This window comes from Anabrus simplex, chromosome 8 (genome assembly GCF_040414725.1).
Source record: "Anabrus simplex isolate iqAnaSimp1 chromosome 8, ASM4041472v1, whole genome shotgun sequence".
Taxonomy (NCBI): domain Eukaryota; kingdom Metazoa; phylum Arthropoda; class Insecta; order Orthoptera; family Tettigoniidae; genus Anabrus; species Anabrus simplex.
In genome coordinates, this window is record NC_090272.1 from 38,012,697 (window position 1) to 38,039,222 (window position 26,526).

General features: G+C 38.6%; 1 protein-coding gene across 3 annotated transcripts in view; it reads right to left on the minus strand.

Annotated features, from left to right (window-relative positions):
* IntS6 (integrator complex subunit 6) overlaps positions 1-26,526 on the minus strand; it is a 129,510-nt gene that overhangs the window by 62,666 nt on the left and 40,318 nt on the right. For all 3 annotated transcript variants that reach the window (XM_067152111.2, XM_067152110.2, XM_067152112.2), the window contains 2 exons: positions 25,024-25,176; positions 14,253-14,480 (listed from right to left, as the gene is read on the minus strand). In XM_067152111.2, the coding sequence (XP_067008212.1) occupies positions 14,253-14,480; positions 25,024-25,176 (381 nt within the window). The remainder of the gene's footprint in view (positions 1-14,252; positions 14,481-25,023; positions 25,177-26,526) is intronic.

Here is a 26,526-nt window from a genome sequence, read left to right on the forward strand (position 1 = left end):
AGGGAAATGGGCCCTCAGTGGAGGAAATGCCACTGAAACCCCATATCAACTGTAGCGTCTGTAGTCCAGAAGAGCGGCTACAAAAGGTGTCTGTTCTCCATGTTAGGAGTGGCCTACAAGTTTCGGCTGGCAGTAGGCAATACCTTTTGGGAGTGGCGAACCCATTGTAATAACAGCCTACATGAAGACAAGTGTACTGAAGTTTTGGAAAATGCTAGGGCATTCCCCACAAGCGATGTGCAGTTCTTGTGATGCTGGGAGAAAAGTGAGAAATGGGCGACCAGCAACCAAATACATCAAGATAGCAAGCATCAATGTAGTGACACTAACAGGGAAAGTGGAAGAAATTGTAAATTTTATGGTTGACAAAGATACAGTATTACTGGGAATCAGCGAGACCAAATGGAAAGGAAAAGGTGAGAGGAAACTAAAGAAAGGATACACCTTATACTATAGTGGAGAAAGAGAAGCCAAAAATGATGTAGGTCTCATAATTAGACAAGACCTAAAGGAATACCTAGAATTGGTGGAAAACATAAATGGCGGGTTGATTAAGGTCAGACAGACTTGAAAATGGTGTTACAGATATAATTCAAGGGTATGCTCCACGAACAGTAAATACAGATATGGATCTAGAGGAATACCTTGATTATCTGGAAGGCCATATACAGGACAAACAAGTTGTGATCATAGGAGACATGCATGCCCAAATAGGTCAAGAAAGAAAAGGAGACGAGATTATAGGATATTTGGATACAGGAAGAGAAACGAAGCTGGAGATATTTTTGTAGAAGAAATGGGCTGATCATTGGTAACACATGGTTTCAAAAGAAAAACAGAAGATAACAAGATATAGCTGGGATAACAAAATCAAAACTCTGATATGTTACATTTTGATGAAGAAAAGTAACAGGAAAATGTTGGTAGATGCAACAGCCCTCCCAAGTGAATCTTTTGAAGGTGATCACAGAGTTGTAATAACTAAGTTAAAGGTGGGAAAGATATAAAAGATGACAGATTAGGCAGAGAATGTTAAGGGTATGGAAATTTCAGGAGAAGGAAATAAACAGAGTTCCAGACACACGTATACCTAAGGAAGACATCGGAAGGGTCAAAGAAGAATGGGCATACTTTAAAACAGCTATGGTGGAGTCTGCAGAAAAGAGCATCACAGAAAGGAAGAAAGATCAAGAAACGCCCTGGAGGAATGACAGGGTAAAAGATATAGTTAAACGGAAGATACAAGCTTGGAAAAGATGGCTGAGAAACAGAACAACAGAATGCGAAACAGAATACAGCCACTGCAAGGAGGAATGCTCCAAGGTGGTTCAAGAGGAGAAAAAGAAATGCTGGCAAAAATTCACTGAATCTCTGCAAGAAGATACAACCAGAAGCAAAAAGATCTTATTCCAGTGGGTAAAAAAAAAAAAAAAAAAGATAAACACAGGTGAAGGCGCTAACTTCACTAAAAATGAACAGGAGGAAGTGATGACACAGAAGCAGAATACATTGCAGAGGTGGGGAAAATACTTTGAACAGCTTTACAACGTGCAAAATACCTTGGTACAAGGAGAAATAGAAGAACCAAATTTAGTGCAGATGGAAGATAAGGAAAACGAGGTGCCCATGGTAGAGATTGAGTGTGCCACTAAAAGAATGAAAAGAGGCAAGGGAGCTGGAACTGACGAGGTCACCAAAGCAGAAGGAGAAGTTGGTCTACAGTGGTTGTATAGTCTCTTCAGAGTAATATGGAGAGAAAAGACTTCCAAAAGAGTGGACAAAAGGTGTCATTATACTAATTTTCAAGAAAGGAGACAGGAAGCAATGTGAAAATTACAGAGGAGTGATACTGTACCTCATACAACTAAGATCCTTGAAAGAATCTTGGATAAACAATTAAGAGACAGAGTAGAGGGAAAATTGGCAGAACACCAGTATGGATTCCAGTGTTCTCCCTAGGACCTTTTTAATGGGCGCACTGCCGAGCCATTTTTACAGACCGCCTGGCTAACATAACCTAGATATGTGCAGTTACATTATATTAATGCGTATTTGAGTCAATGGATGTTCCAAATTAAAACTTGAATACTGTAAAAACAGTTTATTTAAATGACAAATCTTCATTATTGTCAGCGTAATTTTATCAGTTTAACTTGACTATCACGTTGTGTCGTGCGTGAACGATATGAGGAGTAGCGTAGAATCGCACGCAAACATTCAATTCCGCATGATGTTTTGAACCTGTATGGTACTCCACAACAACCGAACAGTAAGCCCCGGTGTTACATGATTATGAACGAGCTGTGGAATACTAGAAGTTCAAAATACTCTTATGTTTCATTCGTGAAAACACTAAAATAGTTCAATTATACAGTTAATATTTACCTGCATGATACTGTTAATGCCCAGAGGGGAATACATTTAAATGTTATCATATTTAAATTTTACGTTGCTTACCCCGCCCGGCTACTCATTCCTGCCATCCAGCTGACGAAAATTTCTGGGGAGAACACTGGATTCAGAAGAGGCAGGTTCACATTTGACCCAATATTTACACTGCGTCAAATGATGGACAGGTGGGAATATGGTAAGGACATGGCAGTAACGCTTCTAGATATTGAAAAAGCATATCGTCCCTACTCTGGCAAACTAGCGAATCTGCAAATTGTCAAAAGGTTAAAGGAGCTGAAAGAAGTTGTGATTACTCATGTCAAATCAATTTTTATATTTAATGATTGGTTTCATGTGTTAGGCATAAGGAACGAGTTGCAGATGTGAGACTTTGTCAGAGGGTAGACAATATTTAACCTACAAAATCTACACCAAAACTTCAGAAGTACAGCTTCCCTAGTTTGTCACTTTCACTAGATTGCCAGAGTGGGGACGATATGACAGTGTCCCAAGGAATTTAGTATGGAAAACATTGACAGAGGCACAGATTGGGAATGAAAGAATGCAGATGGTAATAGCATTGTATCAAAATTGCAAAAGCTGTGTTAGAACCAAAGTGGGTCAAACTGAATTGTTCAGAGTTGAGACGGGCATAGACAGGAAAGTGTATTGTCTCTACATAATTCTCTACAGAATTCTCATCAGTCTCTACGGAATTCTACAAAATATTAAGGAGAAGATGATGGGTGAAAAGTAAAGTCTATGTTCTTTGCTGATGACACTGTAGTTTGGGGAGATAATGAAGAGGAAGTACAGACACAAGTTGATTTATAGAATGAGGAGAGATGAAATTTTGGAATGAAGATTAGCACTGCGAAAAGCAAGACTTTGATCATGACGAGAGGTAACAGAAAATCCAGGGAAGTGATAAAAATAGGTAATGAACTTTTTGAAGTAGTGACATTTTTTAAATATTTGGGCAGCATGATGTCACAAGATGGAAATTTGGATGGAGAAATTGATTTAAGAATACAGTAGTCTGCAAGTTTCTACCAGTGTGCGAGAGACATTGTATGGAACAAAGATGTGCCAATGAAGTGCAAGAAAGTTTTATACTCATCTTATTATAAACCTATATTGACCTATGCTTCAGCAACCTGGATGTTGACTAAGCGGAACTAAAGTAAGATACAAGCAGCTGAAATTAGGTTCTTGAGGAGCATACAGGGAAAGACAAAACGAGATAGATACGAAATGAGGAAATAAGGAGAAGCGTGGGAGTGTGCAAACTTCAAGAAGAGATTGATATAGCAAAGCTAAAATGGTTTGGACACATGATGAGAATGCCAGGAGAGAGAATACTAAAGAGAACATTCATGGATACAGAGACTGCAAAGAGGCCTAGGGGCCAGCCTAGAATGAGATGGAGGAGCTCTGTTGTGGACTGTATTGTAAATAGAGGAGTCGATAGCAATAAAGTACTAGAAGAGGAATGGTGGAAAGATCGAGTAAAGTGGAGGGCTTTGGTACACTACCCTACTCAGAGAGAATCTGGAAAAGGGAATGGATGAAGAAGAAGAGACTCCCACCTAATTTCCAATTTTCTCAAAACTTGAAATTATCAAGACATTGAGAGTAACTGAACAATGTATGCAAAGTGGATTCTTTCTCCTATGCACCATGAAATCAAAGATTTAGTCTTTTAGGAGGAACCACATTTCTTCCTGCTCTTGTTCTTAATTCTTCAGGGGATTTACATACAGCCTCATCCTTGAACTGGGTTTCTGTTTGGTAACTCTCGGCACTAGACTGGAACTCCAAGAGGTACACTCTCTGTAGAGGACGTACAACAGTACCACTGCTAGTCTTTAGCTGAACCACCCGGACTCTTCTATCTCACCCAGGAATGAGATGCTCAATTCTTACCAAAGGCCAATCCATCCTCTTTCGATTGTCCAATCCTATTATTACCAACTCACCAACTATAGGCTTTCTAATTTTACGCCATTTTGTCCAAGTTAACTGCCCCAGATATTCTGAACGGAAACTTCTTCTTAGTTCTTCTCTCAGACTTTGCACATACCAAATTTTCCAAGTGATGCTTTGAGACTCAATGCAGTCCATGTCAGGTACTCCCATCTCTCATACTTCTTGTAGTAGCATAGATGGATAGATAGCATAGATAGTCAATGGAATAGGATCATTATTATCTTCTGCCGTATAAGTCACTGGTCTGGCATTGATCACTGCTTCACAGTCAATAAATAGAGTTGAAGTTCATCCCAAGACAATGCAGCCTTCCCCAGCGTCTTCCGTAAAATTTGCTTCACCAGGCCCTAACCATTCCCGGAAGCCTCCCCACCATGAAGTCGTAGGCGGATTGAACCTATAAATTATGTGTTCCCCGGTGCTGTATGTAAAAATTTGATCCCAGTCCAACTTTTCCAGAGCATTACATGTTCCTCGAAAATTTGTGCCATCACAGAGGATCACTTTAGGTCGACCACACAGTGCGATAAAATGCCTCCGTGCTCTTACGAGCTCCAATGAGAATTCCTAATAATTCCACAAGAGAAATGGTCAGGCACTTACGCGATGTTACTCTTGCTTTCGCTACCACTAACTAAATATGTACCTCTCACTGGTAACCACTCCTCATAAAGACAACAGCTGTATATGCATTCTGACTTCCATCACACAATACCTGCAGTGAGATACCATATAATCCCGAATACCACCCGCACTTTTCCCCCCCAAAATATTGGTTCTAAATCTTGGGTGCGGGTCGAATTAAAGACGTTCATTCTCGTAAATATTTACTACGTTTACATGGAGTATTGAAATAGATTTGAATATGGTTACTGTACTCAATATACCACATGTAAATGGCCATTCAGGTCTTATTGTGTTTTAGTTGCGTTCTAGAAAACAAGAACGATTTTTCTCAATACGGTTACAGTGGCATGTAAACGCGAAATGTAAGATAATGAAATACAGTAAATCAAAGAATATGGGTAAATATGCGGTAAATATGAAAGCCGCTGCTGGGGATGCTCGATCGTCATTTGTTTCACAAGTGCGTGAATAGCTGATCTCGCGGGATATCGTACTTGTGAGAGTCGAGAAAGTTACGGAAGTCTACCTCGCTCAATTTCGAGTTCCGTACCCGTCCCATGAAAGTGCTGTCTTGATACAGTAAAACCTCGTTAATTCTAAGTCGGTGGGACTAAAAAATCAGACTCCGAATTACGTGATTTCGAATTAACCGCCAATTCACAATTCAGAAGTACCAACCCTTGTCGCGTTACAAAATATTCTAAGGCCAGTTGCTGCATGCAGTTAACCTTGATTCACAGTTTATACCGTTCAAATGCAATGAAAAGAGAACTATTTCCAAAATGTATCCAAGAAGGTGCATTTACAGTTTCAAATAATGCACTTGGATATCTCACTGGCAAACAAAACCTCACGCAACGAAAGAAAAAAAGCACGTTTCAAAGACGAGGAGAAATCTGCTGGCTCTCATGTGCAAGTGCTTTATTCATTGGATTACTATATGTATGCATTTTAGATCCCTTGTATTTACACAGAAAGTACCCGATGCCCTTAAAATCAAACTTTCCTATGACTCTATCCTTGTACGATTTCCCGCCGTGGCACTTCTCTCGTACTTCAAAAATGCCGCGTCAGAAAGTATTCGAAGACCCATTAATACATGCAATCACCTCGATTCACAGTTCAAACCTTTCAAATGCCATGGAAAAAAACGATTTCCGAAATGTATCCAACAAGGTGCATTTACAATGTTCAAATAATGCACTTGGATAAATAACTGACAAACATAACCTCACGCAATGAAAGAAAGAAAAAAAAAAAAAAATCACACAATTCAAAGGCGAGAATATATTATACTAGTTCCCCTGCGCAAATGAATTTTTTTTCTGTACTGTTTGCATTTTTAGATGCTTTGTATTGGCATGGAAAGTGTCGGACGCTTATCGAACTTTCCTATGACGAAGGGATATAGTTTCTCGCTTTCATGTGCATTGCAACGCACTACAATGACCCCCATTCCCCACCCTTGTACGATTCCCCGGCTGGCACTTTCTCCTTTAAAAACATAAGATAGTTTGGGCTCGCATTAAAATAAGCAATGCAGTTTCATCGGCAATGACAATATTGTTCGGTGCCTATGAATTTATTATATGAGCCAAGTCTTTTCGTCAACTGTTGGCAACGCCAGTGTTCGCGGATTCTGTTTTTCCGCATACTGCCTGTTGCGTGATATTGCGGCATTCCTTAAAATGTTGAATACGAAAGAATTTCGATTTCATTCAACTTTACATGTAATAAATATCATTTTTGGTCCGTATTGATGATATTTGATTGAAATAATAACATTAAGTTATTTATTAGACCACCTAATCAATACAAAATTGTCTTGGATGATTTACATAAATTTGTTAACTAATAGTGGTACATGTTTCGCCTTCCCTGAAGGCATCATCAGCCATAGTCTTAACCTTAAATTCAAAATTAGCGTCTAAATAACATGTAATAATGAAATTAATTTTAAAATCTTGAAGAGATTTGAAGTAAAATAACATTAAAAATAACAATGATGGTTTAAAAATACAATGTGATGAGATAATAGTGGAAGTATTAACAAAATTAACATTAGAAGGCTGCTAAAATAAGTGCAATGGATAAAACAACAGATTGTTATACAACAAGTAGTAAGATTGCATAAAAATAAAGTTGATAGTCTGGCGGTTATAATTAGACGATAGCGAAAAATCGTATATAATCAAAGTAAAGAAGAGAGAATAAAAGTCAAAGTTAGTCGAGAGATCCGAAGTTAATCATGATCTTGAAGATAAAAGACGAAAGTCAGAGGCATATGGTGAAGTTGTAGAACACATTGAGGATATGAAGTTGTAGAATAGAAGTTGAAGAACAGTTTCACATAGGATCTCTACGGACCATCTCAAAATTTGAAGTAATGCTCAAATGTTGTAAATTGTGAATTTGTAGATATTCTAGTTGAAAAAGCATATAATAGTGGAATCATTTGACGGTGACAAAGATAGCTTGTAACATTATGAGTTAGAACTGTATTTGCAACAGTAGACTTCTTGCTACGTGTGTTATAGCTGAACACATAGCAAGTTGCTATAACACCTTCAGCTATAACACACGTAGCAAGAAGTCTACTGTTGCAAATACAGTTCTAACTCATAATGTTACAAGCTATCTTTGTCACCGTCAAATGATTCCACTATTATATGCTTTTTCAACTAGAATATCTACAAACTCACAATTTACAACATTTGAGCATTACTTCAAATTTTGAGATGGACCATAGAGATCCTATTTGAAATTGTTCTTCAACTTCTATTCTACAACTTCATATCCTCAACGTGTTCTACAACTTCACCATATGCCTCTGACTTTCGTCTTTTATCTTCAAGATCATGATTAACTTCGGATCTCTCGACTAACTTTGACTTTTATTCTCTCTTCTTTACTTTGATTATATACGATTTTTCGCTATCATCTAATTATAACCACCAGACTATCAACTTTATTTTTATGCAATCTTACTACTTGTATAACAATCTGTTGTTTTATCCATTGCACTTATTTTAGCAGCCTTCTAATGTTAATTTGTTAATACTTCCACTATTATATCTCATCACATTGTATTTTTAAACCATCATTGTTATTTTTAATGTTATTTTACTTCAAATTTCTTCAAGATTTTAAAATTCATTTCATTATTACATGTTATTTAGACGCTAATTTTGAATTTAAGGTTAAGACTATGGCTGATGATGCCTTCAGAGAAGGCGAAACATGTACCACTATTAGTTAACAAATTTATGTAAATCATCCAAGACGATTTTGTATTGATTAGGTGGTCTAATAAATAACTTAATGTTATTATTTCAATTCATTCAACTTGGCTATCATGAAGCTCACTGTAGACCCAACGAAGTGAGTGTAAGTACGGAAAGCTACCCCTCCATGTTCCAGAACACGCGTTCTATTATGACGCGGATAAATTTCGAGTTGAAATTACTCTGTAATATACTATTGTTTTAAAATGTAAAGGCAGTTTCGAATTAAAAGTCTGAATTTCGGTAATGGGGCCAACATTGTACTTCGAATTACGAATTATCCCAATTTCAAATTAAACAATTTAAATAACATGCAAAACTGTATCTCATGTTTCCGGGAACGAGAGTTTCTTCGAATTAGGCGGGATTTTGAATGAACCAATTTCAAATTATCGAGGTTCTACTGTAGTAAACGATGGATTCAAAACTACGTCTGCGGTCATTTACTGTGCGTGAGAAACTTAAAGAGTTGTAAGCGAAGCTGAAATATTCAGAAATCGTGCTGTTGGCAGAAAGTATGATATTGATGAATGATTGGGGGAAGAAGGAAAAACTTCTAAAAAGTAATGGCGATCGCAGATCATTCCGCGGGCGGAGCACAGTGTTTCCGGAAATTAAAGGACGACTCCACAAATCTGTGGTAGAAAAATGTGAGTTAGGATATAGTATTTCTAGTGAAATGTGTCAATTGAAAGCACTAGAGATCTCAAAAGAACTCAAAACACAGGGTTTTACTGCAAGCCGCGGATGGATCCGAAACTTAACGGAGAAAGGTTTTGGGCATTCGGAGACGTACGTCTATTTCACAACGTCTCCCTGGGGCTGTCGCAAATTGGGAATGCTGACCAGACACCTGTCTATTTTGAAATGCCGTTGGATAATACAGTGGATACGAAGGGTTCTAAAAGTGCAACCATCAGAACAGCTGGTAACGAAAAGCAACAATACACGGTAATGTTGTGCGTATTAGCGGATGGAACCTAACTCCCTCCATATGTGGTTCTGAAAAGGAAAACACTTCTGAAAGGGAACTTGCCATCCGGTGTTATTGTTAGAACACGTGAGTCCGGCTGGATGGACAGTGCATTAGTTGAGGACTGGGTGACCTGCGTTTGGCAACATCGCCTGGGAGCTTTGTTACAAAAACAAAACATGCTTGTGTTGGAGAGTTACTGAGGACATACAACTGACGCCGTAAAAGAAATGATGAGGAAAGGAAAAACCGATCTTGCGATAATTCCCGGAGGACTCACTTTTATTCTCAACAGCTGTTGGATGTGTGCGTGAAACGGTCTTTCAAAACTGCAATGAAACAGTTGTACACCGAATGGATGTCTGATGGTGGTCACGCATTAATACCAACCAGACGAGTGAAGAAGCCAGAAGTGGGACTAATATGCAGCTGGATCAAGACCGCACGGGCGCGCATTCCCAACGATCTAGTGTCCAAAAGCTTTAAGAAATGAATAATTTCAAATTCAGTGGACGGTAGTGAGGACGACTATTTGTGGAAAGATACCAGCAATATAAGTTCCTATGGTGAAACTTCAGATGACGACGGTGAATTGTGAATGATCTGAGTATTGGACAGATTTTATTTACGATTTTTGTGATGATTTTATTAATTGTAAGCTGTTTGAATTTATATTTGAGGTATATTTGAAAAAATTAAATAGGTATGTAAGTTGATTTTTTTTTTTTTCCGTATTTTGCTGTCTCAAATTTAGGGTGCGGGTCTTGTTTGGTGGCGGGTGGTATTCGGGGTTATACGGTATTCTCCTTGCTGCTGAGGTGGTGCATCATCCCTATTTCTCTCAAGTGAGGCAAGTCCTTCAACCACCTCTCAAACTGTCGTCGAGTATCTTTATCAATAGGGTCGTCCCATCCCAACTTTCTGGTCCATACTTCTTGAATTAACAATTGCAACCTAATCGTTACTGGAACTGTTAGTCTAATTGGATAAAAAAAATGCAGTGAATTATTGAAAGAACAGTCCTTTTCGTCAGATTTTCAATTTCCCACAAATCCATATTGATTATCAAAGTGTCATCTCGATTATTCCACCTAATGCCAAGCAGTGCAGACTCCTGGGGAGAGTTTTCTCCGGTCCACTCCCACCCTCGAAAAAAAAAGTCAAACCTGGCCCTTGCCATGATGGTCTTTGAAAGGTGAACAATTCCTCTACTACTTCTGCTCGGTCGAGGCTTGTCACTAGATTGTCAACATAAACATTTTTCAATTATGCTGCAATTTTAGCCTCCTTGGGAAAAGTTGGATTCCATACATTTTTCTAGGTGGTGCCCAACAACTGCTCCAAGAAAAAAATCCAAATACCACTCTGGCATGATGAAGGATTCAGAGGCCTTTCTCTATTTTCATACCACAAGAACTGCAGGTAGTCTGTCTCCTCTGGGAGTATTCTAATTTTAAAAAATGCCTTTGTTATGTATCAGCTGTGATACCTATCCTCCTTTGTCGAAACCTCAAGAGCAATTCTGGTATGATTTCAACGAGGTTCGATCCTTCTTCAAGGCAGTCGCTCAGTGATGGGAAACCTCTTCTCCTTTGTTGCATTCTCTACTGGATCATTTATCCCAATGGTCTCCATTTTCCCCAAATCAGATAGGTGAGTAATACTGAGTGCAGTGACTGCATTCACAATACTTGTATGCTTGGCTGTACCGTTTTTTTCCTAAGGTGCATACTTCCTTCTTCCCCATTACCGTCCATCCTAAACAGGTTTCAATGGCTACCAGTCCAGAAGGTAGCGTTTTTATTTTATCCGTCGACAACTTTCCCGCGATGTCAGAACCCAACAAGATGTCAACTGGAGCCCTAGAATCTCTGGGCATCGTAATAATGTTCTCTCAGTAATTCACCCCTCACTCCCTCCCTAACTTCTACTAATGAAATCGCAGCTGTAATTGTCCTCTGGTCTAACGCTATGAAATTGCATGCAAAGTCGTTACATAAGCTGCGTGAGTGCACTTTATAGCGTATGTGCTTTTACCCCAATCAGAAAGTAGTTCATTTCTTCGGCCAAACTACTAGAAATATATGAACGTTGCGATCCACTGGTTTATCAGTAACCTGGCCTTCCTGATTTTGTCACCATTCTTTACATAAACTAGCAGAGTCTGCAGACAGACCTCCATCTGGGAGCTAATTGACAAACTGCTATCAATAGATGAAGTATTGAACAAGGAAACCTCTTTTCATTTGCTCTCAGGATGCCTTCCCTCAACACATTCTTCCCCTTCTGCTTGGTATTTGTCAACAGATTGGCATCGTAAATGTCATCCAGGACAAACAACACATCATGCTCGACATTGCTGCGCAGAATGGCCTGCTTTAGTACACGAAAAATAGCGCTTAACTTTAAACAGAACCCCTTTTCTGTCTTCAAGTGACACTTTTTGTGCATGGAGGCATTCTGTTGAATAATGATTGACCCCTTTACAAGATACACACTTCTGAGAGTTAGATTCAATTCCGAGAGTAGCAAGATCGATCGCAGAGGCAAAATGAACTTTGTTCGTATCATGCGATTTCCCCGGATTCTTAGCCTGGCTATAGGAAAGGTACTGATTATTTGCCATTGCGACTCTCTCCTCACCTTCTACTTCCCTTTTCAAAAATAACATTAGGTTATCCATTTGCTCCTGCAGTGTCCTACCGGGTTCATTGGAACATTGCCACACCTTCAATGTGTCTGTGGGCAGACACGATTCTATCAGCGGAAACAATAATGCGGCATAATTATCCGGGAAGGCATTTAATGCCGCTAGTGCCCGTAATAGAGTTTCTAGTTTGTCATACCAAATGCTAATCTTGACTCTTCTTTTGCAAAACTAAACTCGGTAGCGCCCAAACATAACACTCGATAAGGAGGTCATTACGTCCAAATCTATCCTTAAGTGCTTAAATAGCCTTTCCGTAATTTTAACCAGAGGGAGGAAAACTCACAACAACCGTGCGTGCTTGAATCAAATACAGAAACTTTTCCTCCTACTTAAAGAAGGATATTCGTCAATTTGTGAGAACTGTGACCAGAATGATATCCAACCAGCTATTTCCCTGTCATACTTATTTAATTCCAATTTTGGTAGACAAAAAGATATTTCGTTTCCCGAATGATCACCAACACAACTAGATGAAGTATGAGCAGCGCTATTTCTTGTGATTAAATCGGAGGCCTTACCTTTAATGCTGTGGTAATGTAAGGTATACTCCTCTGCTTTCTCCATTTCTGCCATCACTACTTCTTCCATCTCCTCTTCCTTTGTTTCAGCACAGATGTTTTCACAAAGACGACTGTCCAGTTCTGATGACTCGTTCCTGCTCTCTTCGAGCACTAGTTCATCTATAGCATTGCAAGCTCTCGTAGACAATGTGCGGCTAACCGCTCTTTTCTTAAGTTATTTGTGTAGATGCCATAATTACGATGTACGAATGTAAACAGGATGCAGTATACTGGATATACAGACACAGTTATACTCGCTATCATCAAATTATATGTCAACAAATTCTACGTTAAGTCCCGCCACAGTCGCCATGCGTTGATTTGGTCGTAAATACACATTACATTTGCAACAACTTATTCTGCTTTCAATATTCATAAACAATTTTTATTCACAATCAAAACATGTAAACACCAGTCCACAGAATAGTCAACCCAAAGAGTAAAGGAGTAAATATTGCCAACCTTAACATCTACCAATTTAAGACAGATTTAGTCAAACTTATCTTTAAGGTATCTGTAAGGCTGCCACTCAGTAAAGTAATAGGGAACAAGTGTTCATCAGGTCACATCAAAGAGAGCTGAGTTTGTCATCATTGTGACTGCCTTACTTACCATAAATCATTACAATATATCCATGCAAATCATCTCTAATATGATAAAATATAACTAGACTGTCCCTTGTGTCAGGCTCAAAAAACAAGTCCCTTATATTATCTCTTGAAAAGCAAAATTATAAACTGTACCACACTGTACCTTTCAAATTAATTGCTGCAATTTCCTAGTAGGTGACCCACAGGAGGTTGTCGGACTAATATTTCTTCCCGGAATCATCTCAACATGATAGTACAAATTACATGTTCCATGGTACATAACCTCTGATTGTGATTCACTCGTAAAATTTAAGGTTAAACAGTGTCTTCAGCAGTGTTTAAACAAGGCCGTTCGAACAAAGGTTTTAGACAGTGTCCAAGAGATAAATAACATCTTTGCAGTGCGGCAGCCATACTTAAGACACAGTTAAACTGTAAACATTGTCTAAATACCATCTCTGCAATCGGCCCATATAGTTTAAATTTAATATCATGAAACAATTTTTTAATTGTAAAGGAATTTTTAAATGTTATTTGTGTTTAAAATGTATTACATGGATTGGTTAACAATTCTTTAAATTTGAACATCTGGTAAAACTCTGTTCACCACTTTTTTTTAATTTGTTTGGATTTTGGGCTAATTAACTACACACATCTCCACTAGTCCTGTTGCTTTTCATTGACATGTTCACTGGTATTTTTTTGGTGTATGTCTTACACTATAGTGTGTTCCCTTTCATGCTCCTTTCTCTCTATATATGACTTTATCTGACATTTAGTCCTTCCTTTGCAATACCTACTTTTTGCATACAAAAGAGTGCACTCATATGATTTTAGAATGAATTTAAAATGATAATTGCTATAAATTACCCTAAACGCTGCTGGCCACTTTCATAAGAAATACACAAAGTATGCACGGAAAAAAATGGACCACATTGGCAAGAAAGGCAATGGAATGAGAAATACAAAGTTTGACAATTCTATGAAACAAAATGTATCAGTCATTTCACTCTAAAGAAGCACTGATCATTCATTCAAAATAATTTCTGTTATATACAGAAATCAAATTTAAGAGAATGACTTTAGAGTATAAGCTAAATTTTACTTCCTACAGGCCGTATTACTCACCCCAGCATAATAGGCAGGCATGGTGCGAAGGTAATTTTGAAACTGAGTTCTCCACTCAGCGGTTGGCTTCATTCGATGGACTTTGAACAATTCATCCAACAAAGGCATCAAAACTGGGTAGTTGTAAGGCATCACAAAGAGATTCACACAGGTCAGGTTTGTGCTGGCTTTCAAATAACCAAATGGATGTCCAACTTCTGAATTCTTGTAGCTGTTTGCAACGAACACCTGTAATGAATAAATAAAGGTACATTGAATGGTATTAGTACAGTTTAGAAAAATTTGGGAATATTGGAAATCAAGAAATATCAAATCATTTCTGTCAGCAACATCTCACAACCTAGCTATTAAAGGAAATACAAGTCATGGAAAAGAACAAATAAGCAATCAATCAATACATACAACAGTTAAGAAATATACAATGTATAAGTCAATACAAACATATATACATATATACAGCAATTCAAAATGATGTCCAGTTTGTCACAATCTGTCAAAGGGAGAAAGTTATCTAAGTTTCAGCATTCTGCATTAAAGTACATGCTATTTAGTTAGGTATCTGTAAGGCTGTCACTCAGTAAAGTAATAGGGAACAAGTGTTCATCAGTTCACATCAAAGAGAGCTGAGTTTGTCATCACTGTGACTGCCTCACTTACCATAAAACATTACATTGTATCCATGCAAAATTTAATCTACAAGTTTGCTGGGGGCTGAGACGAAATGAATGTAGAAAAACTGAGACTGATCAGGAGAGAGCCAATCTTTTCAAAGTCAGCAGTTTATGAAGAGGTGGAGATTATCCTTTAGTGTTTTCTTTCTATTGGTCCCTCCTCCCAGACTGGCATATCATTGCAAATAATGGAAAGGAACAAACAGGACTTGACTAGCATTGTGTTCATCCAGTTGTGTGTTCCTTTTTATTTTCCCATCTATTGTGATAGTACATATATCACACCCTCGCACTGTATGTAGAAGTAAGAGATATTATTGTCAGTATTCGATTTATTACTATTATTATTATCATCATCAGTATTTCATTTGTATATTTTGTCATTTATATTTATTGTATATTTGCGACTGCAGAAGATCTCGAGAAGTTCCTGAATGGTATGGATGAAGTCTTGGGTAAGGAGTACAAGATGAAAATAAATAAGTCCAAAACAAAAGTAATGGAGTGCAGTCGAACGAAGGCAGGTGATGTAGGAAATATTAGATTAGGAAATGAAGTCTTAAAGGAAGTAGATGAATATTGTTACTTGGGTAGTAAAATAACTAACGATGGCAGAAGTAAGGAGGACATAAAATGCAGACTAGCACAAGCAAGGAAGAGCTTTCTTAAGAAAAGAAACCTGCTCACTTCAAACATTGATATCGGAATTAGAAAGATGTTTTTGAAGACTTTCGTGTGGAGCGTGGCATTGTATGGAAGTGAAACATGGACGATAACTAGCTCAGAAACAAAGAGAATAGAAGCTTTTGAAATGTGGTGTTACAGAAGAATGCTGAAGGTGAGATGGATAGATCGAATCACGAATGAAGAGATACTGACTCGAATTGGTGAGAGGAGATCGATTTGGCTAAATTTAACGAGAAGAAGAAATAGAATGATAGGACACATCTAAAGACACCCAGGACTTGTTCAGTTGGTTTTTTGAAGGAAGTGTAGGTGGTAAGAACAGTAGGGGTAGACCAAGGTATGAATATGACAAGCAGATTAGAGCAGATGTAGGATGCAATAGTTACGTAGAAATGAAAAGTTTAGCACAGGATAGGGTGGCATGGAGGGCTGCATCAAACCAGTCTATGGACTAATGACTCAAACAACAACAACATTTGTAAGCTGGGAGATATCCACATATGTAGTATGAGTAATTTGTTTTGCATGAGTGGGAAAACATTGCTATATTGGACTCTGGTAATTCGTATGACTCATGCGGTCATCCCAGTGTCTGATGAGATGTGTTTGTTGATGTTATTGTACTAGGAAAGTTCTATGAGTCATGTGATATACCCCAGCATTTGTTTATGTCTTGGGAGCATGAAGAAGTTGAGGGCAACCCTGAATGGTGGATCACTCGTGACTGGCTGGCAAGGATCAATCCAGACGTATTATGTGAGAGGAAGGGGAATGCTGATACCTAGAAAGGTTAATCAAACGGCGAGAACCAGAACAGACTCGGTACGGACAAGAAGGAGTACTGACACACTGTGTGAGAAGGAAGTAGAGCGGACAGACTGTACGAGAAGGAAGTAGTGCTGATATACGGTATTCGTGTGACACGGCTACAATGGACTGGACTTCAAACGTTCGTGAAACGTAGTCTTGTTATGTTCGTGGAAAGTGGCTGATCAACAAATTGTGGAGGGCGTACGCATTAAGTGTTGTAGTACTTGTGGAGGTCTGGCATTATATGTTGGTGAAAGCTATCTCAGACTTTCCATAATTTATGTTCAGGATCGATAAGCGTGTGTTGTTCAAATGTATATATCTTTACAAGTGTTAAAATATGTGAACACAGTATTACAAGGTACAGTATCTGTTGAAACATGCTGGTCAAGCATGGTTTCAAAAATGTCTTACCAATGTTTTTACTGAACAGGTATGTAACTGTTACTATATGTGTTTCTGGATTTTATCAATAGAGGGCAGTCCCCTCTCTCAAGAGCATTGATGATCTTGTCTCGACTAGGTCTTTTAACTATCTTCTCCTTGATATTTTTTTGTTCTGCTGATTGAGAAGAATAATAATATGGAGCCCTCACACACAGAAGCAATGTTATTACCTTTCAAATGGATGTATTTTAGATTTAAAACCGTACTAAATCACTGCACGATTAACGTGTTCTGAAGATTGATATTGAGGGTAATGTACCTGTTTGAATTTGCATCTCTTGTGTATGATCATTCTTCCTTTACTTTTCATTTTATTTTGGATGGCCGAAAACTCGTCTTGCTACTCGGGGATAGGATTGTATGTGTTTGTGTGCGTTTTTGATATAAATGTAGTGCAACTAAATCTGAGCCTCTGTCTATTATAATGGGCTTCTCAATGAAACGTCTTTGCCCTCGGTTGGAAGTATGGTTCATGTGTCGATCGGAAGATTTATTCTGGCCGTACACAGCGATATTTGAGGGTGATCTACATGTGGCCATGAAGCCACGACATGTGCCGCTGACGTTCGCGGTGAATGGAACTATTTGGCCGCTAATGACGTTTGTCCTTATTAACTTTTGGTTGTGTTGCCCTCTGCGAGTTGGCCGGATTTATTAAGATGAAGTATCGGTCTATTGAATTTATTTTTATCCGTTCATTATCGCCCCCTTTCTCTCGGATGCTGCCTATTCCTCCTTATTTAGTGCGCATCCCGATCGTTTTCGATCTGTATTAATCTGATTTATTTATTTTCCGTTCTTTTCCCCAATGTATCTTTTCTCTTTGCCCGCTTGGGTTATCTTTTTTTTGGGTCGAGCCTTTTTGTGTGCTCTTGGTGTATGGGATCCTAATGAAAAGAGATCGTGGTATTGTTTAAAAAAAGGAAGGATATTAAAAATAATAACGGATAAGAAGTAAAGTAAGGATGAAATGAATAAGGTACTCCCGACTTGTAATTATGTGTTGACCCTCAATAAATGGGAGCAATCGATTTAAGGCCTAGCCTAAAGCTATTCTCTTCGCAATTGTTGTATGCGAAATCTTCATGAGTAAAAATGCTAAGATCCCTTGCGTAATTATGCAAATGTGCATGTATGTATTGATGAGTTCAGGATATCATGATTGGTTGTCATTCGGGCTAACCCATATACGCATTACCCTATTATAATCTTACATTTTCTTTCTCAATTATTTAATTAACGTTGCTTAAATATTCATTTATCACTTATTTGGATTTTGACTCTTAGTAGTGTTAGTTTAAGCTGGTACTGATTTAGGTGAATAACATTTCCAGTTCAGGGCAGAGTTATACGCCCTTCTTGGTCGCAGTTGACGTGTAGTTTCCTCTTCTATTCTCCTCGCTGTCTATGTATTTATGTGAGATCGAGGGTGGGTGTGGCTCACTGTGTGATGTGATAACTGCCGATTATGAGAATTGGCAAGTAGTATTGATACAGAGGCAGTGAAGGGTATTTATCTACATATATGTACATTGTTCATCGGACTATCTACAAATGGTAGTTCAGTTCTCGCTTTCGTTTTCCCACTGTTTTCATTGTTGTAAATATGGAGTCTTCCAGCAATATTTTGTGTGTGTATTATATGTATAATTTTGTGTGTTGCTGAGGTGCTCATGCACGGATTTTGTTAAGAATATAGTTAGTTATTTTAGAATCAGTGGAGTTACTGATGAACCTAGGTGCAGTTCCTACCTACTTAGTCGTTTCAGGAGGTTAGGTAAGGCCTGCAGCAGATGTACCAGTACGCAGCATTATGGATACTCCCTGGGATATAAAGTTTATCATGCTCTATCAAAATTCGAGGGATCCATTCTGGTGAACTCTGGCGCCCATATTACGGACAGTTCAGTTAACTATTTTTATTAATTTAATTTATTGCAAGTATTTTTTTGAAGTTTTTGAGTAATGTTATTTATTCAGACATTTATTTTACTGTTATTTATTTATATATTTTATTCATTTTATTTATCAGTAATCATCAAAATTGTTACACTATTTATATATGACTTGATAAAAGGAAAAATACTGCTGCACTGTCAGAACAGCATTGATCTTCCTCTTTTTTTGCAAACAAGTAAAGCATAACTTTCCAACAGTTAGACAAATAAGGAACGAAGATACATTCCTTTCTGAAGAAACTTATAAAGGTTAAATCTGTGGCTTGGTTCTAAAAGGGCCAATGTCATTTTTTATCAAAATTGAGATATTAACTGATACAAACGTATTTTATCCTGGCTTGCTACATGTTAAAAGGGCCAATGTCTCTGTTAAGTACTAAATGAACAGTTAACGTTTAATTAAATAAGCCCTTGCCAATAATGTTAGATTACCAATAAAGATTAGAGACCTGGCTATTTTTAAAGAATACGATAGAAAAAATTAGCATTTAATAAGGTGACTTCCACAAAGAAAGTATAAAGTTTTCTAAAGTTAGTTGTTGAGAAAAAAATAAAAAAAAAATAAAAAAAAAATCGGACAACTATTGGCAAAACTTCAAATGCTCATAGCTCAAAAACAGGTTTTTTGATATTGGCCCTTTTAGAACCGAGCCACAGAAATATGTAGAACAGAGGGCAGTATAATTTCACAGCCTATGACTAATAACAGTGCTGTATGTTAGCAATTCTCAACCTAATCAAGGAACATAAGACAAAAGACATCCCACGATGCTCTTGCTGGTACTGATTCACCTGAAAGTAAAATCAGGCTGTATTTTTGATGTAAAAGATGGACTTTAAATAAATTAATCATGGTTATAAATTGCTGTTCATTGAATAAAATACCATTTTCTTTGAATATGTCTCTATAAATACAGCACCTCTGCTTTTCTTTTAGCAGTACACAGTACTGTTTTAAGTTTGTTTCAATAAATTAAATGCTTTCATTTAAATAACTCTGTTTTTGCACTGAACATCCAGTAATCTGATATATCTCTATGACCCAACATGGTCCAGTCCCATAGGTGTCAGACTAGAGTGACTCTACTGTACCTCTACTTTCACAGTTATTTTTGACAACTAAATTTTATTGGGCTGCACTTGCCTCCCATAATTTTGTTGGATGTAAAACATACATTTGGGCCTCACGACCCCACAAGGATTAACCTATGAATTCCACACTCGCCCACTGTTTCAGTGCTTACACAGGAAGTGACACACCCTCCATCTGGAAATTTACCTTGAAACTTTAGTGACAAAACTGATGTGCTACAACAAGGCCACATGCAAAAGAAGAGTTGTCCGTTTCCCCTGCAAAGTCTTGACACTGAAGCTGGGATGATATGTAGCCAGATAGTAACACACCGCAGCTGGACATCCCTGCCTCACTTGCCAATTTTTGCCAGGTTTTCTGCTCGCCACACAAAATCTGGCTTGGCCACAGTGAGGGCAATACAATTAAGCCTGCAGTGACTAGTACAAATTTACTCCTGCTTATATGGATAGTTCATGGATATATTTTCAGGCCTTGCATTGGAAACTGGCAGCCAATATTTTGCATGTTTTAAGGTAAGATTAGGCATGACGAGTGAGACTTCCTTTGTAAGATAAAGCAATAGGAGATTATTTCGGATTCTTCTTACTCTCTAGTAGTTAGAATGGACTCGCATCTTAGCCATCAAAACAGAGAGTCAAGGTTTTACTGTTATAACACTTTCCTCTAGAGATGTACTATGACTGTTACTTGCTTCAAAATTCTACCCAAGGTCCACCGTTTCAAAATCTCCCCTCATAGTACTACTATAATGATTAGAACTCACGAAGATGCTTCCCTTTAATGCTAAAGCTAAGCACGGTTCTCTACACAAAGTTCTAGTCATATGCGGTAAACATGAGAATACTCCATCCATATATTTTGAATGTTGGCAGCGAAAAATGCAGGTCCGTATATTATTCAAGATAAGGTTGTTATCCCCCCTGTAATATCTGAATCCCCTAATACTACAGTGCTAACCACCATTCACTTACATACTGCATGTAAAAATAATTAGCGCACAGACCAGTATGTTATACAGTGCCCATTTCCCACAGGGTTACTACAAGCATACTAGCAATGCAAGCATAGACCAACACTATGCGTAGCTTGCTAAACGGTCTTTTTACTGCAGTATTTCAGATACTGCTTCTCAGTCGCAACCTACTAACTGATAACCAGCTGTTTAAACAGTAGCCATTTTTGCTATGGTGCATTTTGCAAAAAATATAAATAGAAAACATACTGATGACTGACAATCGTGGCAGGAAAATTATGCAAATCTTTATTTCTCCCCAAATTTCGATTTCAAAATGGATAGAAAAATTATGCATGTGGAATTAGGCAGGTATATACGGTATTTGTTTCTTGAAGTAGAGTTTTGCTTTTTCACCAGTCACAAATCAATTGCTTAGGATCATAATACCAATATAGTTGGTCCGTTATTGGACATTATAAATTTTCCAGGGAACTCATTTCTGGTTGCCAGCGTTTCGCCCCAGTGAGCTAAGTTGGGCTCATCAGTTGGTAAATAGCATACCCATCAAGACGCATGGAGCCACCGGCAGTGCCAATGCACTATGAGAGACTGTCTCATTTTCAAAACTGATGCTTGCCTGGCCATCAGATGATAAAGATGTCGATTCCCATAGGGAACCTGAAATATTTGTTCCCATTGAGTAAATTTATAATACCAATACAGTTGGTCCTTATTGGACATTATAAATTTTCCAGCTCCAAGTAGCCTACGCAGTGGCCTCCATGGTATGCACTAGCCATGCGTCTTAGGTGTGCAATTTACCAACTGATGAGCCCAACTTAGCCCATTGGGGCGAAATGCTGGCAACCAGGAATGAGGTAGATGGGGAGCAGATTTAATGTTTTTACTCTCAGAGCTTCCGAGATCTTTTTCAAAAATGGCTTTCACGGCTGCAAATCTTACAATCACGGGAATAAAACCAGCTTTTGGGCAGTTAGGCCAACTGCGGGACCACGCAGTTGGTCTGCCACTGCTAAGCAGGTCTTGGAGGGGCGTGCCAATCCAACAGATGAACCTAAATGGCATGTCTGGGCGAAACTCTGCAAATGCACACAACCTAACCGCCCAAAAGCTGCTTCTGTTCCCGTGATTTCCAGATCTTGTTTCTATGGACACTATTGTATGTCTTCTCTATGTCCATTAAGGCCATTAAATCTTCCCCATACTCATAGTGCCATTCTTGCAGCTGCCCCACTGTGAATATGAGGTCAATATAGTTTACCTTCCTTGTCTAAAGCCATACTGTTCTCTGAATTCTTTTTACAATGACTTTCTTATTCGCTTTTCCAGTACCTTTTCGTACATCTTGGCACATCGACAAATCCGGGTTATACCACGGTAGTTCTGAAATTTTCTTCTGTCTCCTTTCTTAAAGGTAGATACTATTACACCCTTCTTCCAATCTTCTGGTACTTTTTTCTCATTCCACACCACCCACATCATCCTGTGTAGCCACTGTATGCCCACTTCCCCTGCAGCTTTTACCTCCACACTTAACTCGTCCACTCTTAGTGCTTTTCCCAGTTTCATCCTCTTTACAGCTTCCTCAACTTCTGCCAGGTTAACTCTTCCATTTTCTCCTCACCTGTCATCAATTTCCTCAATATGATCTTCTACTTCACTTAATCCAACCACATTCAGGACTTCCTCAAAGTATTCCTTCCAGATTAGTTTAATTTCCTCCTTTTTCTCCACTAGGTTACCATTTTTACCCTTGATTCTGTCCACTTCACTTTGCCTACTCTTCCTTTTATTTCTCACCATTCCTACAATACTTCCAGATTGCCTTTGCCATCTTCCTCCATCATCTGTGTTCACTTCTCCATCCACTTCCTCCTCTCCTCTGTAACCACCTTCTTAGCTTCCATCCATTTATTCGTATAGTCTTCTCTTGTCCTTGGTGTTGTTTGTTGGAACCACACCCGCAAAATCTTGTTTTTCTTCCCTACTGCTTCTTTCACCCTGTCATTCCACCAGGGTTTCTACATCCATTTCTTCCTTCCATGTTTCTGCAGCTTTTACAAAAGTACTTTTTAATCTTTCACATTCCTCCTCTGCTGTTCTTGGTTTGTCTGTTGGTAATTTCTTCCTTGTTAGTTTTTGATACTCTTCCTTGGTTCCCTTCTCTTTCAATTTCCATACTTTTATTTTCCTTCTCTGGTCTTCTGTATTTCTTCTTTCTTTCAGCATTTGGAGATTCATTACCAACAGCTGGAGGTCACATTCTAAGGCCACTGATGGAATAACCTTCACATCTGTGATGTTCCTCTTCATCTCACAGTTGCAGAGCATTCCATTACTGATTTCAGTGGCCAATCCCTGCTAAACCATGTTATCTTGAGGCTCTCCTTCTTAAACCATGAGTTTCCTATCAACCCATTCCTCTGCAAACTCCAGCAATTTCTTTCCTTTATCATTCCTCTTGCCTCAACCTTCTGGTCCCAGCACATTCTCGTAGCCCCTCCTGTCCATATCTACGTGGGCATTTAAATCTCCCATAACTATAATGTGCTGGCCATTTAGCCGTTTCTGCAATTGATCTTCAAAATCTTCCTTCTCTTGCTGAATGCAACCTACCTGAGAGGCATACACCTGAAGTACTTCCAAGCTCTTTCCTTTTACAAACATTTTTATTTTCATAATTCGGTCGCTTACCCTCGATTCTGTCCACTTCACTTTGCCTACTTTTCCTTTTATTTCTCACCATTCCTACAATACTTCCACTTTCAGTCCCTTTCTCACTACTACTCGCACTCCACTGTCCCTTCCTTCTTCCTTTCCACTCCAGTAAAGCCAGAAAGCATTCCTCAGTTCTTTATTACTTTCTCCTCTCCACCTTGTCTCTGCCAAACCTAGTATACCTATTTTCCTTTCTTCCATCACATCCACAATTTCAATTGCTCACGAGTGTATATGGTAATAATCTTAACATTTTTAACATTGTTCAATTATTTTATGATACAATGCAGGAAATCATATTACTATAGTTTTAGATTTATGATGATGATGATGCTTGTTGTTTTAAGGGACCTAACATCGAAGGTCATCGGCAACTAATGGTACGAAATAAAATAACAAAAATTTCAAACGCATCCACTGACCAAAATAAAAATAAAATTTGTCATGAAGAATGAATGGATGGACATGAACCCAACAAAAAAACAAAAAACAACAAACAAACAAACAAAAAAAAAACAGTGGATAAGACTCAAAACAGACCAAAAATAATATTATTACCAACCAAGGAACCACTTATAAAGCACAATGATGATTGGTGTCTAAATGGGGTGCAAAATCCACGTCTACGGCCCCACAGAATGGTACATGTCGCAAGTAAAATAGAACCATGGTATGTGTCATGTTGGGGAAGTACTCAATAGTAGCGAAGACTCACGGTGTTCCACACAAGATGCTACTACTCACAAGTATTGCAATACGTACAAGTAACGCAGACCTATGGTGTGTCTCACACAATGGCGCAACTCATAGAAAACGCAAACCGAGAAGGTTCCCCACCTAGGTGTACTAAACACGGGCGCCGGTATTCCCGTGGAGTTCCTCACATAGTGGGTACTAATCACAGGCAACGCAGACCCACGGTGCTGCTCATATAGTGGTACAACTCACAGGCTACGCCTAGACCCGCGGTGTTGCTCACATGGGTACGACGCACGGGTACTGGAATCCACCAGGCCAGGCTTTTTACTGCTACTAATCACAAACCTATTTCATACCTAATTGCGTGGTACTACTTGTAAGTACAGGCAACCTATGGTGTTCCCCGCGTGATGGTATGATTCAAAGTTAGTTTCATGGTTCTAATTCAATCAGCCCTTGGTCGCCCCTTTTAGTCGCATCTTACGACAGGCAGGGGATACCGCGGGTGTATTCTACATGTGCGTCCCCCACCCGCAGGGGTTAGTGTGTTTGGTCCGCGAGAGGTATTTTATTTCCCTCAATAGTTTTAGATTTACAGTTTTCTGAAAATAACGAGACTTAACTGAGAAATAATAACCTTACATATTGAAACAAAGTCTTACAGTTGATTGGGTGCGTTGCTCCAACTATATTAAGGACTACTACTTACCTGCCAGCAAGTGGTGGGCTGCTTCCTTGCCAATATATACTGAGTCAGAGGACTTGGTTCCAGTTCATATTTATCAAACGGTAAACTTTCAATTACCATTGGTTCTTGACTTGTACACGTGAATTTCACATTGGGATGAGCAGATCTTGGAGGCTGAAAATGTAACAAATACAAATTATTTCTACCGACATTAGGAGAGCAGGAAAAGAAAAGGTTAGAGTCAGTTGAAATGTGAATCTGCAGGAGAAATCAGAGGATAAGTTGGATTGAAATGAAGAGCAATACCGAAGTCCTAATAAAGATAGAAGAAACCCGAGTTTGGTCACTCAAAATGATAAATGGAAAATAAAATTTATGTTCACGTCGTGCGGCACGAGGAGTACCTTTGCAAGATCAGAAGAATTGCCAGGAGCAGCAGAAGAGGTTGACCCAGTGTATCTTACTTAAAGAACTACAAGACCTATGTTGAGTTGAAAGACTGGCTTAAGACAGACACCCATGCCTGCAGTAACTAGTCTTAACCTTTAGAATATGATGATTACTATGATGGATGGGAGGTTTCTCACATTAGACAACTATCACCCAGCTACCTTGTGCACTGTCTGGCAAGTCTCTCTGCTCATTCTCATAATGAGCCCATATCACTGAAGTCTACACTTCTTTATTACAATGGTAATAGGGACCTCTATGCCAACTACCTTCCTGTATACTTCGTTCCTGATTTTGTTTTTTCGAGTAGTTTGATCCATAGTTCTAAATAATGATATTGGCTTTACGTTCCACTAACTACTTTGACGGTTTTTGGAGACGCCGAGGTGCCGGGATCTTGTCCCGTAGGAGTTCTTTTACGTGCCAGTAAATCTACCGACACGAGGCTGATGTATTCAAGAACCTTCAGATACCACTGGACTGAGCCAGGATCAAACCTGCCAAGTTGGGGTCAGAAGGCCAGCGCCTCAACCGTCTGAGCCACTCAGCCTGGCATTCAAAGTTCTACTGAATCTCATTTCTCCTGCCTGAATTCTGCTGTAGTCAATGTTTAGTAGAGTACATTCCTCTAAAATCGGAACGAAGTAAGTCTGCATATTATATGATATTCAGCCAGTGCATTATATTGTATTCATTTATTTAAATCCTTCTTTCATTGGTATGCGGGGCAGTCTCAAGGGGTAAGCAAATTCACTGTTTTTAGTGAGCAGTTCAGCCTGTTCATTTTCAATAAAATTTTGTTTTGATTTAGCGTTTTTGTTTACCACTACACTGAGTCCCCTTTCCAAACTATTCAGTCTAGAATATATGTCATAGTGTACCTCCCACTGACTAGGTATGTAAAAATGCTTACTTATGCTGCATTGCTCTTTTTTAATATTTGTTTCGAAATACACTCATTCACTTCCATTTTCTTCAGCAGCAATGTATATAATACAATAGTAATTGTTGCATCAGTAATTTTGTCTGTCATCCCAGCAACCGAGGTTTGTTGGGATGGGATTTTCAGTTGGT